The following is a 13,791-nucleotide window of genomic DNA, read 5'->3' as shown; positions in this document are numbered from 1 at the left end:
ATCTGTGTTCTACCTATGTGACATTATACAAACTTAGGGAAAGGCAGGGCAAGAGAATGGAACTTTATGACCTTGAAAAAATGTTTTTTCTTTAAATATTTTAAGGTATTAATGTCAGAAAGTACAGATGGTATTTACAAAAACATATTAATGCACCATTCTATCTTGGACCCTCAAGCATCACTGATTATACTCCAAGAAGCAGAAACTTTGTTTTCTTTCTGATTTAAAAAGGTCCTTAGACACAAATCCAATCCTTCACCCCATCATCTGAACAGAGGGAGTCAGAGAACTCACCCTAAAATTAGTGCTGAAAATATGAGGATAACATCGAGCCACCAAAAGAATGCACTTAACACATTTGCAAAGTAATTCTGGTGTATCCACATTTTCAAGAATAGACTGTAGGCTGGTCATTACAAGCTAAAAAATAAAAAAGTTATAAACCATGAATATTCAACAAAACAGGAGGAAAACAAGCATGTTGGGTTCATATCAAAAAGTGACATTATCTTCAGCTCAGGTAATGACCCCAAGTCCGTGTTGGGCTCCTGGCTCTGTGGGGAGTCTGCTTCACCCTCTGCCCCTCACCCCCTTCATGCAGAGCATGTGCTCTCTCAAATAGTAAGATCTTTTTTAGAGAAGTAACTTTAAAATTGACTATGATACCAAAGAAAAGAAAGTCTACAGTTTTAGCTCAAAAATAAGTTGAAAACATTTCATTCCACCATAAATAGGTTGAAAATAAAGACTGTGTCCTCTTATTTAATGTCTCTTAATATTATTCCTAAGTAATGTCTATTGACATTATTCCTAAGTGCTCTCTTTAACACCACAGACTTAATTAAATTTCAAGAACAGAAATTAAGATGTGCTTGGAAAACTTTCCTTTAAAGTTTGACAATTACTTTCCAATTCAAAATTTATAGCAAATTTTATACAATTTATGCTTTAGGATATTAGTATTTGTTTCAAATTTGAATGACTTAAAGAAGATAGGCATGGCCCGACCACATGAGTAACAGACATGCAGGCTCATGTTACCACTATATATAGATCTATTTTTTAAACAAATACATGGCATGCCATTGATAGAATATTTTGCAGCTGTTAGAAACCATTTTTTCCTAAAAAGTAAAGCTCTTCTTTACAAAAGAATGAGGTTATAACTACAGAAAAAGTGCTAGAACTGGAAAAGCATCTAATATTTTGCATAGCCAATGTGATAAATCTATACAGGTACAGGATATGAGTGAGAGCCAAAATCACTGAGTGAAATATAACTAAAAAAACAGGATATTCAGAAGGTCTCAAGGTATCATGCCCAGATCACTAACTATAAAAGGAGAAAAATAAGCCTCCACAATGGAAAGATTCTGGTGGTCATCACCTCAATGAGGTGATCAAACTCTTCATCCCTGACAGGAAGACAAACTGAAGTTATGTGCCTGCTGGTGTGATGCAACAAAAGAACGAACCCAGAAAGTATTTGTGACCAAAAGTTTTAAAGTCAGGAAAGAGCAATCAGACAAACTCATAAAACAGAACATTCCACAAACAGGAGGGACAAAAAAGATGTGAACTGTTCTAATTAACAGTGATTAAAGAGGTATAGCACCAAACAACACACAAGTCTTGATGGAACCCTGGGTCAGGTAAGACAAAAGCTGTACAAGATATCTTAAGGGCAGACGTTTGAATATGGATTGTATTATGTAATAAAATTAATTTTCTTAGGTATGATAATAATTGTGCTGTTATATAAGAGCCTTATTTTTAGGGGATGCGTTTTCAGGCATTATAGGGTGAACTGTCATGACATGTGTAATTTATTTTCAAAATGGTTCAACAAAAAAGTACACATGCCTATGTGTGCAGAAATAAAACAAGTACAGAAAATGTTAATAAGTGATGGGCGTGCCTGGTGGCTCGGTCGGTTAAGCCTCTGCCTTCGGCTCAGGTCATGGTCCCAGGGTCCTGGGGTTGAACCCTGCATCTGGCTCCCTGCTCAGTCAGAGTCTGTTTCTCCCTCTGACCCTCCTTCCTCGTGTGCTCTCTCACTCATTACCTCTCTCAAATAAATACATAAAAAAAAAAAAAACTTAAAAAAACGTTAGTAAGTGATAAATCTAGATAAAAGATAATACGGGTATTTATTACACTGGTCTACCTATTTTCCTGTGGATTTTAAAATTTTCAAAATAAATATTTGAAGAAATGTTCAAAATATAAAAACCATGTGCAGAATAAGCCCAATATGGTGTTATGATATTTAGTTATAATTTTCTGAATCTTCCCCCACATTTTTCATATAACCTCTATAATCAAAGAAAAATGGATTTTTAAAAACCCGACTGTAAAAAAAAACACAACAAACTGACTGTAACTATTATTTAAAGTGACTTAAGCAAAATAAAGCATATGATGAATTGTAAAGAACACATATAAATAAAAGACATCTGGGGCACCTGAGTGGCTCAGTTGGTTAGGCATCTGACTTTAGCTCAGGTCATGATCCCAGAGGCCTGGGATCGAGTCTGGCATTGGGCTCCCTGCTCAGCACCTAGCTCTGCCTCTCAGCCTGCTCTCTGTTCTCTCACACACACTCTCTCTTTCAAATAAATAAATAAAAACTTAAAAAAAAAAAAAGATATTTAATATTCTAAAAAACATATCAAACCCAAATTTTTAAGAACATTATTACTTAACAAAAATTTAACTGCTTATAACTTTGCTCAAAATTAAATTGAGGAGTGCCTGGGTGGTTCAGTCATTAAGCATCTGCCTTCGGCTCAAGTCATGATCCCAGCATCCTGGTATCGAGCCCTGCATCGGGCACCCTGCTCGGCAGGAAGCCTGCTTTCCCTCTCCTAGTCCCCCTGCTTGTGTTCCCTCTCTCGCTATTTCTCTTTCTGTAAAATAAATAAATAAAATCTTTTTTAAAAGTTGAGAATGATCTTTTAATATACTTACACACAAAACTGAAATAAAGCTAAGGAGGGCTGGTTTTCATTTATACAAAATTATTTTATATCACCTAGAATAAGAATTTTTGACATATTATTAAAACCTTAAAAGGCCTAGAATGAGTGGTGGTGTTCAGTTTTTGTCTCCCTCAGAAAAGTCAAGTCCCCTCATATCCAGCTGTCCCCACCAACTCCCTACTTCCAAATGTGCAAAAGATAAGAAAAATCTAACTTATTTTAAACCTACCTTTAATTTGTATCCTTTAACTCAAACTCAGACAGAGAAATTTTTTTTTTTAAAGATTTTTTTTTATTATTATTTATTTATTTGTCAGAGAGAGAGAGAGAGGGAGCGAGCACAGGCAGACAGAATGGCAGGCAGAGGCAGAGGGAGAAGCAGGCTCCCTGACGAGCAAGGAGCCCGATGTGGGACTCGATCCCAGGACGATGGAATCATGACCTGAGCCGAAGGCAGCTGCTTAACCAACTGAGCCACCGAGGCGTCCCAGAAAGAGAAATGTTAATTATATCATATTTACTATCAGTAGATAAAGCCCTATACTAAGTTTTGTTTCTCTAAGTTCCTCTTCAATAACATTGCTAGAAAATTGTTAGGGACAATTTTCTTCCCAAATGCATCAAATTTCCCCCTTATTCTTACCTGCATTACAGATGAAAAGGCTTTCTTCTCTCCTACAGTCTCCAATGCTTTATAGGTGGCACATAAGTAGAGAAGTTTAACTTCATCTTTTGCAGATGAGCTAAATTTGCTAAAAATCCATTTGAAGATCTTCTCAGCCTCATAGCTCAAAGAAGCACAAAGAAGGCCAAGACAGCAAGCACCCTCCTGTCTCAACTCCTGAAGCAATTTGCTACTGTGTTTATTTCAAAGCAAACAAAACAAAACATACAAAAGATTTAAGCTTTCAAAGATGACAAGAATGACACATTTTACAAAAGAATGTCTTCAACGATTTTAAGTTTTCTATTCGAACTACATAAAAGATTGAAATTTTATCTTTAAATATGCTCTTTACTTTCTCTATCCCACAATGCCCAAAAGTACCTTTGTTAGACATTAGATTTTCTTTTACGGAATCAATTATTCACAAACAGTAAAGAAAGGCCCAGAAATACTAAAAATCAGGCTTCACATTCCATCTCAAGCTACAGTAAATAATCCACAGAAAAAGGCAGCAACAAGGATCAGATAAAACACACTACAAATACTACATACGATGTAATGTTCAGTAGGTAAGGACTATAAAACAAGAAATGGTACTAGTTAAAGCACAACAAACTTAACAGGATAACAGTATTGATTTAAGTATATTAATAACTAACACTATAAAATGAGACCATCAAAAAGCAGTAAATTTCGTGACCTGCTGAGATGAGTTTTTGGTGCTTTCCAACACTGCAATTCTTGAAGAACAGACTGCACACCTTTGTGGAGAACCCCAGTAGCCTCGTAGAGCAGGTGGTGTGAATCCACTGTTGCCCAAAGAAGGAAGCTCCCTTTCACCTCTATTCTCTAAGCAGTTTCAAAGTTCTCTAGTTTACAAAAGTTAAGTGCATTCATTCATGCCTGCATTAAGAGTTTATGGCATTCCACAGGTCAATGCTCAATTACTCAGTCATGTTGACAAATTAGAGAAAAAAAAAAAAAAAAAAAGGAAAGGAGAAAAAAAAGGCATTTCCTTTCAAGTGGAATCCATTTGTATTCAATGGTAATTGATATATAAATACTTTAACATAGATAAAGATGGCACAGAACCCAGCAAAATATTAAGTAGATATTCATAAGTGAAGCCACTGATGGGTTTATCTTCTTGTGCATTTTTAAATAATTTCTAAAAATATATTTTAAAGTTTTAAAATTGCCCATTGGTTACTTACCTTTCATTAAGCACATCATGTACAGCAGCCAAGATATTATCCAATTGTTTAACTAGTACCTTAAAAAAAAAGTATAAAAAACTTCAAATTCCTATACTTTCAATAATACTGTACACTTTCTTACTCGTGTTCCCCTCCAAATTCTAATCAAACAGCACACCTTCCTTTTCTTATTATTCCCAGTCCACAATTAGCATGTATCAGTGTTACAAGTTTCCTTTCAGATTCTAAAAGTTTCTCCACCCTATGCACTGCCATGATCATCAATGGAAAAAAAATAAACTCAAAAAGCCGGTTTTATTTATTACTCTGAAATACACTACGTGATGGACTGATAGATGAAGAGGTGAAGAGATACAAACAAAGCAACATGATAAAATGTTAATGACAGAATTTAGATGGCAGACATATATTCAATTATCAATATAGATTCAAAATTTTTTCAAAAATTTCACTTGCTATATATTTGAACTTTTTCATAATAAAATAGGGGGGGAGACAGAAAAGCTGCCTTGAACCAAATATTGTTTGAGTCATCATACAATTCTCATTAATTTCTTCCTGCTCTATATCAAGTTCTTAATTTCACATTAGAATTACTCAGAGTGGAGAGAAATTTGTAACTGCTCCTGGACTTTTTTCTTTAAAGGATTTTTCTATTTATTTAGCCCTGGCCACCGACCATACCTACCCATGAACAAAATACATACACTGCAACCCCAATTTCACATATGAAAAACAAAGACACAGTCTGTCCCGGCATACAGAAAATAAAATTCTGAGGACAACAGAATGAATGTATTAAAGGTTAAAAGCACTTAATTGTAAAAGACACCAGTGTGGATCCACCAATGGCGGGTAAACTACACTCAGGGTCATCAAGTTCTCAATCATTATAACATAGGCCAAATTAACCTAGAATAAGGAATTCCTGTCATATTTCCTGAGAAGCAAAGCTTTTCCCTTCTTAAACCTCTCCAGACAGCATTATCTACTTTATTATGGAACAACATAAGTAATCAACATGTCCATACTGTACTTACCAGCTTGTTTTCTGGTTGCTGAATAAATTCTTTCAACTGCTTCACAGTAGCCAGTCTTCGGTCTCTGTCGTCTTCCCGGGTGATCCTCCGAAGAAGATTCGACAGTCGAGACTCATCAGAATAAGACATCGATCGCTCTTTGAAAATAAACATGTATAAACACAGAAGCTTTACAGCCCAAATATTTAAAAGTACATCAAAAATCACAGACCACTGAACAGTAAAACTTCAACTGAATGCAGGTCCCATCACACTTTTTTGTCACTATAAACCAAATTCCAGCAGATGCTACACACAAAGCAGACCCTGAAAAAGATAAACCTAAGCAAACGCGCATTCCAGGGGACCAGGTGAGAGGAAAAAGAAAGGCTTAGAAATTACTTTCTTCAGATTTGTTCCAAAATCTTTTCAACATTCAGGTAAATACCAGAAGTACCGGTAAGAGAAGTCTACAGGTTAGGGATAAAGTCTCAACCATGCAGAAAGAAGCTATATGTTTCTATTTCTCACTTGGTATCCAATGGAGGGAAGTCTCTTGTTCACATTAGCATTATTTTCCTAAGACAAAGTTTCTATGAACTGCAAATCACACATTCAGTTCAACAAATGTCTAATTACCACCAGCCATGTGCAAGGCATGATGCCACTAGAAAAGTGGCAAACCAGACTGTTCTGCCCTTTATTTTTTAATGACAAGAACAAGCAACAATGCTGAAACAATTGCCCATAAAAATACATTTAAGTACTAAATTTTTCTTTTTATATTTTCAGCTGTGCTATGTAATGATTAACCAATGTACAGTAAAAACAAACCACATTAAAGAGTCTGATAGTTTCATGTCTCCCTAAGCCATGGAAAAACTTAATAATAAAAGGAATTACAACATCTGAGAGAAGGAAAATGATTCTTTTTTAAATCCCTAGCCCACTGAGTATTTCAGTAAAGATGGATACTGAAAATGTCATTAGGTTACAAGCCAGGTAATCTATGCTATATTTACAATTCTTCCACTAGCAAACTACTTAATTCTGAGCCTCAGAGGAGAAAGAACTGGACATTATCTCTGGACTCACTTTCTAGCTTCTATCGTACCAAAATCAAGGGCTTCAAACACTCTTAAGAAACAGCACAGCGGGGCGCCTGGGTGGCTCAGTTGTTAAACATCTGCCTTCAGCTCAGGGCATGATCCCAGGGTCCTGGGATCGAACCCATGTGTTGAGCTCCCAGCAACACAGGAGGCCTGCTTCTCCCTCTCTCACTTCCCCTGCTTATCTCCCCTCTCTTGCTGTGTCTCTCTCTAGATATATACATATTAAATAAACAAATAAAATCTAAAAAACAAACAAACAAAACAGCCTTTGACTAGTGGATCCACTTCTGAGAATTTATCCAAAAAAATTCATTTTTTAAAAGCCATATGCAAAAAAAAAGCACCTATGTGCACAAAAATATTCACCAAGATACACACAACACACACATATACATACACACCCTCATGAAAGCAAATGGTCATAAAGTAAACATATCCGAAGAGTGACTACATCCAACAAAGTATATAAATCAGAAATCCTGATTTCATGCTTAGCTTTACCAACAAAATAAATTTCTCTTTTAGAAAACTAATGATCACTACCTCTAATTCCGACATTCAAGGCACTTTACCTATACAGTTAGGCTGTGTGATAAGGCAGAAGGTGGTTATCAGCCTCTTTAACTTTACAAAAGCATCCACATCATTTATACGGAAATCCCCAACAGACCCTGGAGTTCAAGGACTTTGCTTTTGCTGCAGGAAGAGCCCACCACACACTAGACATTCATTACCCACTATGATCAGGAAAATTGTTTCTTTCAACTTATCTAGTCTTCAAATCTTACTTTAATTCTCTAGAAAGTGTACTCTAAAAAAGTATTTAAACCTTTCCTGTGAGAATTTAGTCTAAGAAACAGTTTACAGGTGAAAGAATGTGAACAATTATCACCTGTACATGTTTTTCAACTCAAAGTAAACAAACCAACTCATGTGTGCAAAAGCATTAGTAAGAAATATGGCGTCCAGGAAAAAGGGGTGCAGGTGTTCATAGAGCAATACAAATGTGGAGGCATTTGTGACTGGCCCCCAGTTTGCCCAATCTTACCCTGTGATTTCCTCATGTCTTTGATGGCTAACGCACGACTGCCATGCTGAATACTGGTGAACTCAGGGCTGGTCACATTGTTAACCCTCAGCTCTTGCCCCAACGACTTCCGACCATAAGTATTTTCCCCAGATCCTCCATTGACACTGTAGCCACCTAAAAACAGCAACATTTACCTTACTTTAATAGGGCTCTTTGCTTTACTCAATCAATTTCTGACAGTTCAGGACCATACTACCCACATACAGCCTTTCTTCTCCTATACTTCCCTTGTGCTACCTGTTTTGAAATCATCTTGTTTTCATTTTGTTCATCCGCAGAAGATAAGAGAAATGTAATTGCACTTTAAAAACTTTTAGAAGTCTAGAGGAGAAATAGTGGTTAGGAGACTACTTTGCCTTTGTGATATTTCGGGTGACAAGGAAACTGCCTATGTATATTATAATGTACGAAAATTTTAAAATTTTTTTAATGAAGGGAGTAAACTTAAGAAGTTTCAAAAACAGCACTGTACTTAAATACTTATATTTTAAAAATATTAAAAGAAAGAGAGAAATAGGGGAGAAAAAGAGAGGGAAAGAGGAAGCAAGGGAAAGGCTGGTACGTTAAAAACCCAAAACAACAATAAAGGAACATATATACCCTTTTCGTCATTCTGTATGTCAGTGTGGACTCTGGTATCATCGTGCCTTTGCCGAGACACCACAGCTGAATTTGAAGGTTGCAGTCCATAAGAAGAAGACCCACCCCGATCTCTGGATGAAGAATATTTTAAAGTATCTGGGTCGGCTGATGCACTATCAGTTCTGCAAAGAAAGAAGAATATAAGATTAAACTTTAAACAAATATTTTCATAACCCAAATCATAAATCTTTTATTCAAGCCTCTCCTACCACTCTAATTTTTAAATCATTACTATTAATAAATAAGCACTCCAATTACTAATAAGTCTTTGAAGAGGGAAAGGATTGTCAGTGAATGAAGAAATGCCAGGTTTTTAGCCCTTTCTATTCTACAGACCCATTAAGATATATGGATAACTACCAGGATTAGAGTGACCAACTCATCTTTTGTGTTCAAGAGTTAATAATTTTAGCAATGGAAATTCCATGTCCATGAACCTCCCCCCCCCCCCCCCACTTTCAGTCCAAGGTAAACCAAGACATTTGATCACCCTGGTCCAGGATTCTCTTCACATGATTTGATAAAAGGAATCATTCTTCTTCAGCTCTCCTACCAGGAGAGGTGGTCAGTGGAAAAATTACAGTATTCCCAGGCATAAAAATAAAAAGCACTGGCAACATACAAGGGAGGGGCAATGTGGCATATTCTCTCTCTCTCTCTCACCTGAATTTCTAACTTTTGGGGGATTATCTGGTGGGAAAGGAAATTATAGAATGATTTGAAAGCAAACTTGATAGGATATAAAAACACTTTAGTTAGAAAGTAAGATTATTTTAATGTATTGGAGACTTCACTGAAGATTCCTTAACTACAGAGACTATCAAAATTATAAAAAGTGAGAAAAATAAAAATAAAATATCAGGAATCCAATAAAGCTGAATTGGAAGGCTGCAGTCCATTATCTATTTAAAAGTCAAGTACTGTGAAGAATAATCCCTGATACTCAGCCATTAACAAACAAGTGGTACAGCTCCAGGGTAAAACTAGTCCTTATCCTTATCTAAGGATCAGTTCTATGCCTCATTAGGACAACCAGGAGCTGAGTTTCATTAATTTTTCAGGAGCCTTATTTTTCCCACCATCAAACATAAAGCATCAAGAAATAAGACAACACTATATGAAAAATACCATATGAAAAATACCAAGAGAAAAGCTTCTCTCCTGTTGATGCTACTACTGAGAGGAACAACTTTCTGGAAAAAATCACTTTTATGGTATGTACTAAAAAGAAGGTTCAAAAGGTTCTGAACCCACAATTATATGGGAAACTTTAGGACACTGGCAAAAGCAGAAACGAGCCTATTCCTCAATCCTTGTGATTCCTTCCTCTTATAAAAAATGACTTCAGTGTTTGTTTATATATTTCAATTTATCATTTTTTCTTTGCCTCCACTCACAAAAATTCTGAACGTGAAACTTAGCATAAGCTCGGTCAGACAACCTGGTCTATACTTACTAAAACCACTGTTAATACAGAAAGCAAACAATAGGTCCAATTAAACTTGGATAAGTGGCACAAATCTAAATTATTCCTAAAGGCTCTCAATTGCAAACGTGGTAAAATTCCATGATCCTAGCATATGAAAATAACTAAGGCTCCATAATGGAGCCTCTTCTTCAAACATCTAGGGTTCACTTGTCAAGAAAGCTCAGTATTTCCAATAGGTGAAAAAATATAACTTTTGGAATTTCAAAAAAAAAAAAAAAGTATGAGAACTTTTTTCTAAGCATACTGAATCTATAACCATTTAAGTACCATTAACACTAAATGGAGCATGACAGCTTTGTAAAAAATGAATGTAATGGCACCTCCCATGTTTCTAAAAATAGCACATTTAATGTGTATGTACAATAAACCTAACATACCATAAATTTCTGGACAGGAAATGAAAAATAAAAAAGGGCTTAAGAGTTTCTCTGACAGATTCTGAACCTGTCTATATGTATGACACCTAACTGAACCTGGTTAAGTAAGCTGCTAGCAAATGAATGCATACAAGGTAATGAAAATCTACCAGTATCTAAATGTCTGAATTTCCTGCTTAAATTATGTTTATTTATCACATATACTACTCTTACTACTAAGAGTTAAGTATAAGAATCATTTTTTTGGGGGCACCTGGGTGGCTCAGTGGGTTAAGCCGCTGCCTTCGGCTCAGGTCATGATCTCAAGGGTCTTGGGATCGAGCCCCGCATCGGGCTCTCTGCTCAGCAGGGAGCCTGCTTCCTCCTCTCTCTCTGCCTGCCTCTCTGCCTGCTTGTGATCTCTGTCTGTCAAATAAATAAATAAAATCTTTAAAAAAAAAAAAATCATTTTTTTGGTGACATAGCTGTAAACACAAGGCAGCAGAGAATATGGATTAAAAAAAGATTTGGCTCAAATCCCAGCTCCAACACAGAAAAGTTAAGTGGGACTTTGTACAAGGTAATCTCCAAGCCTCAGTTGTTTCTTGCGTAAAATGGGGAGAATACCTATCTCACTGTAAAGTTGTTGTGAGGCTTAAATCAGATACTAAATTCTTAAGAAATACTTAACTTACAGGGTATGCTCAAAGTTACAAAAACCCTGGGGCACACCTGGGTGGTGCAGTCAATTAAGTGCCTGATTTGGTTTTAGCTCGGGTCATGTTTTCAGAGTTCTGAGATCAAGCCCTACATCGGGCTTTACACTGAGCAGACAGTATTCTTAAGATGCCTCTCCCTCTGCCCCTCCTCCCGTGTTCTCTCTCAAATAAATAAACAAATCTTAAAAAAAAAAAGTTATTAATACCATAATAATAAATAAACAAATCTTAAAAAAAAAAGTTATTAATACCATAATACTAAACTGGAAGATTTCCAGTCTAACAGACAAATAATATATAAGCAGCTCAAGAGCATAGGAATACAACCAAAACAAGTTTTCATACCCAATATGGTTTTAAGTTCTTCAGTGAAGAAATTAAGCAATCTCCTACCAACAAATCCATTTCTATCTACAAAAGCACTTGATTTCAAACTAAACTGGAAAAAAAGAAAAAAAGAATGGGAACAACTTCCCAATTTATTAGAAATACAGGTTTTTAAATCCCATGAGTTACGAACACCAAGTGTTTCCCCCCACTCAGAGTTTGGGTTTTCAGAAATATAACAACAACAAAATCACTAGGGTTAGAACTAGTCTCAGAACTGTCTAAAACTCACCAGTTGCCACATTCTTTTAAAACAAACTAATCAAAACATTTCCAACCAAAATTCAAGTTATAGGTAGTCTGAACCCAAGAGCACAAAATGGTTCCGCATTTATATGAAATCTTGATTTTTTTAAATATCAAGACTACTAAGGTCTCAAAAAAAGTCAGTACCAGGCTGTTAGCACCACCACCACCACCCAGTCCAAGAAATAGAAAACTGTTAACGAACGGAAATGAGCACTTAAAATGAGGCAATCAAAGGCACAAAAACCAGATTTGAATTCAAAGAGGCAGGTATAAATGTTAAGCCAGTTATAAGGGCTGAAAAAGCTATCATCTGCCAGAATTAGTGTCTGTTTAGTGATAAGAAAAAATGTATCTGTTAAAACTAAGAATCATACTAGCAAGGATCAAAAATACCTCCACAGCCCCTTTAATATTCTAAAAATATTATGGAGAGAGAGAGAAAAAAAAAAAAGAAATGCATAAATTTCCCCCAAATGATTAAAGTGAAGTTAAAGCCTGATGTACATGCCACATGAGAGGTAAGTTTCTAAAGCTCATACCTCAAAAATCGCATACTGTATAATATGGAGCCTTTGTGATGTTTTGCATCAAGTCAATCTGTAAGACAGTAGTTACAATATTAGTGAAGACAGTGGGTTAAAACATTTGTTGTTCAAACATGAAGCAAATATCATTCATGGGTTAGGTGCTTTTAGTCGTACTATGGCCCTCTAGGGTTCATATGTTGAAGCAAAAATTGAGATGGAAAGCCACTCTGCTTAAGGTGGCAACCAAAAAACTTTTTAGTACATAAGAGAATTTAAATGTTAACTGTAACATACAAATCACATGCAAATATAGTCACCGCTCATTTAGTTACCTATTCTCATTGTATTGAAAATGTAATAAATCTGAGAGGCCATTTATTTTGAATGACCCAAATCCTCAGACCTCACATCGACAATCCACCATGTGCTAGGAAATGCAGTATCTCCTGGCTACATGTGGTCTCATCCAGTTCATGTAAGCACTAAAAGGCAACCCTCCCGCCCCCCCCCCCCCGCCAAAAAAAAAGCACCACTCTGGAAATATTAAGTTAGGGAATTCCCTATGAGGAAGCATTTCCATAAAGCACCCCAAAATGACTTGATGCAAACAGCACACCTAGTGGTGCCACTGGAATAAGCATCATATTGCTTCAAGTTGCTTTTAACTAGGCTTATTAAGGGATTTTTGCTCTGACGGTGAGATCTAATTGGTAATGGATATCAACCAGGAAATGAGATTTGCACTTGAGCCAATGAGGTGGGAATGCATTTACTCTCTAAAGCAACGGTGCGCAAAAATATGTCTCTGTCATAAAGCAGCTGTAGAATATGCTGTGAGTTTTTCATTACTAACAGTTAATACCACTTGAAAAGGATTTACCTTGTAGAAATAAATTCAAGGTCATCCCTATGATGCCTGTTACTCACCTGGATTCAGATATGCTTTCATGAAGAATAGAAGAAAAGTGAAACTATGCTCTAAAATATGAATCTACGGCTAAAAAATTCATTCAGGAGGCTCGTGGACTTCATTATTCAAAACTCTTCCCACAAGAGAAAATGTGAATTCAAATTTATTAAAACAGAACTGAACCACCATGCCAAAATTATGAGTTTATATCAGTTTTGCAACACTGAAATATTAAGTTAACATAATTTCTTGATGAAACTTCCTTACCTACTTAAGTGTATATAATACCAAATCTTAATGATTTATGGGTTCTTTGTTAGCAATTTTCAATCACTAATCAAACTCAACTAAACAGAGATTTAGTGAGACTCAAATATGTAGACTCAAAATATTAAAATGTAGACTCAAAATATTAAAATACAT

The 13,791-nt window shown here is 35.9% G+C and overlaps 1 protein-coding gene across 4 annotated transcripts in view; it reads right to left on the bottom strand.

The window, feature by feature from the left end:
- The window catches only part of LOC111156104 (SMG1, nonsense mediated mRNA decay associated PI3K related kinase), a 107,810-nt gene that overhangs the window by 67,825 nt on the left and 26,194 nt on the right, over positions 1–13,791 (bottom strand). For 2 of the 4 annotated variants that reach the window (XM_022516717.1, XM_022516718.1), the window contains exons 2-7: positions 8,690–8,853; positions 8,048–8,203; positions 5,909–6,045; positions 4,866–4,924; positions 3,628–3,841; positions 298–423 (exon numbers count right to left, since the gene is read on the bottom strand). In XM_022516717.1, the coding sequence (XP_022372425.1) occupies positions 298–423; positions 3,628–3,841; positions 4,866–4,924; positions 5,909–6,045; positions 8,048–8,203; positions 8,690–8,853 (856 nt within the window). Of the gene's footprint in view, positions 1–297; positions 424–3,627; positions 3,842–4,865; positions 4,925–5,908; positions 6,046–8,047; positions 8,204–8,689; positions 8,854–12,470; positions 12,673–13,791 lie in introns of those variants that run through there. The other 2 variants (XM_022516719.1, XM_022516721.1) reach the window with 2 other exon arrangements.

Source organism: Enhydra lutris, unplaced genomic scaffold, assembly GCF_002288905.1.
Source record: "Enhydra lutris kenyoni isolate GAN:26980312 unplaced genomic scaffold, ASM228890v2 scaffoldscaffold45, whole genome shotgun sequence".
NCBI lineage: Eukaryota > Metazoa > Chordata > Mammalia > Carnivora > Mustelidae > Enhydra > Enhydra lutris.
The sequence above is the reverse complement of the archived record's forward strand: the minus strand, read 5'-3'. Positions and strand labels throughout refer to the sequence as shown.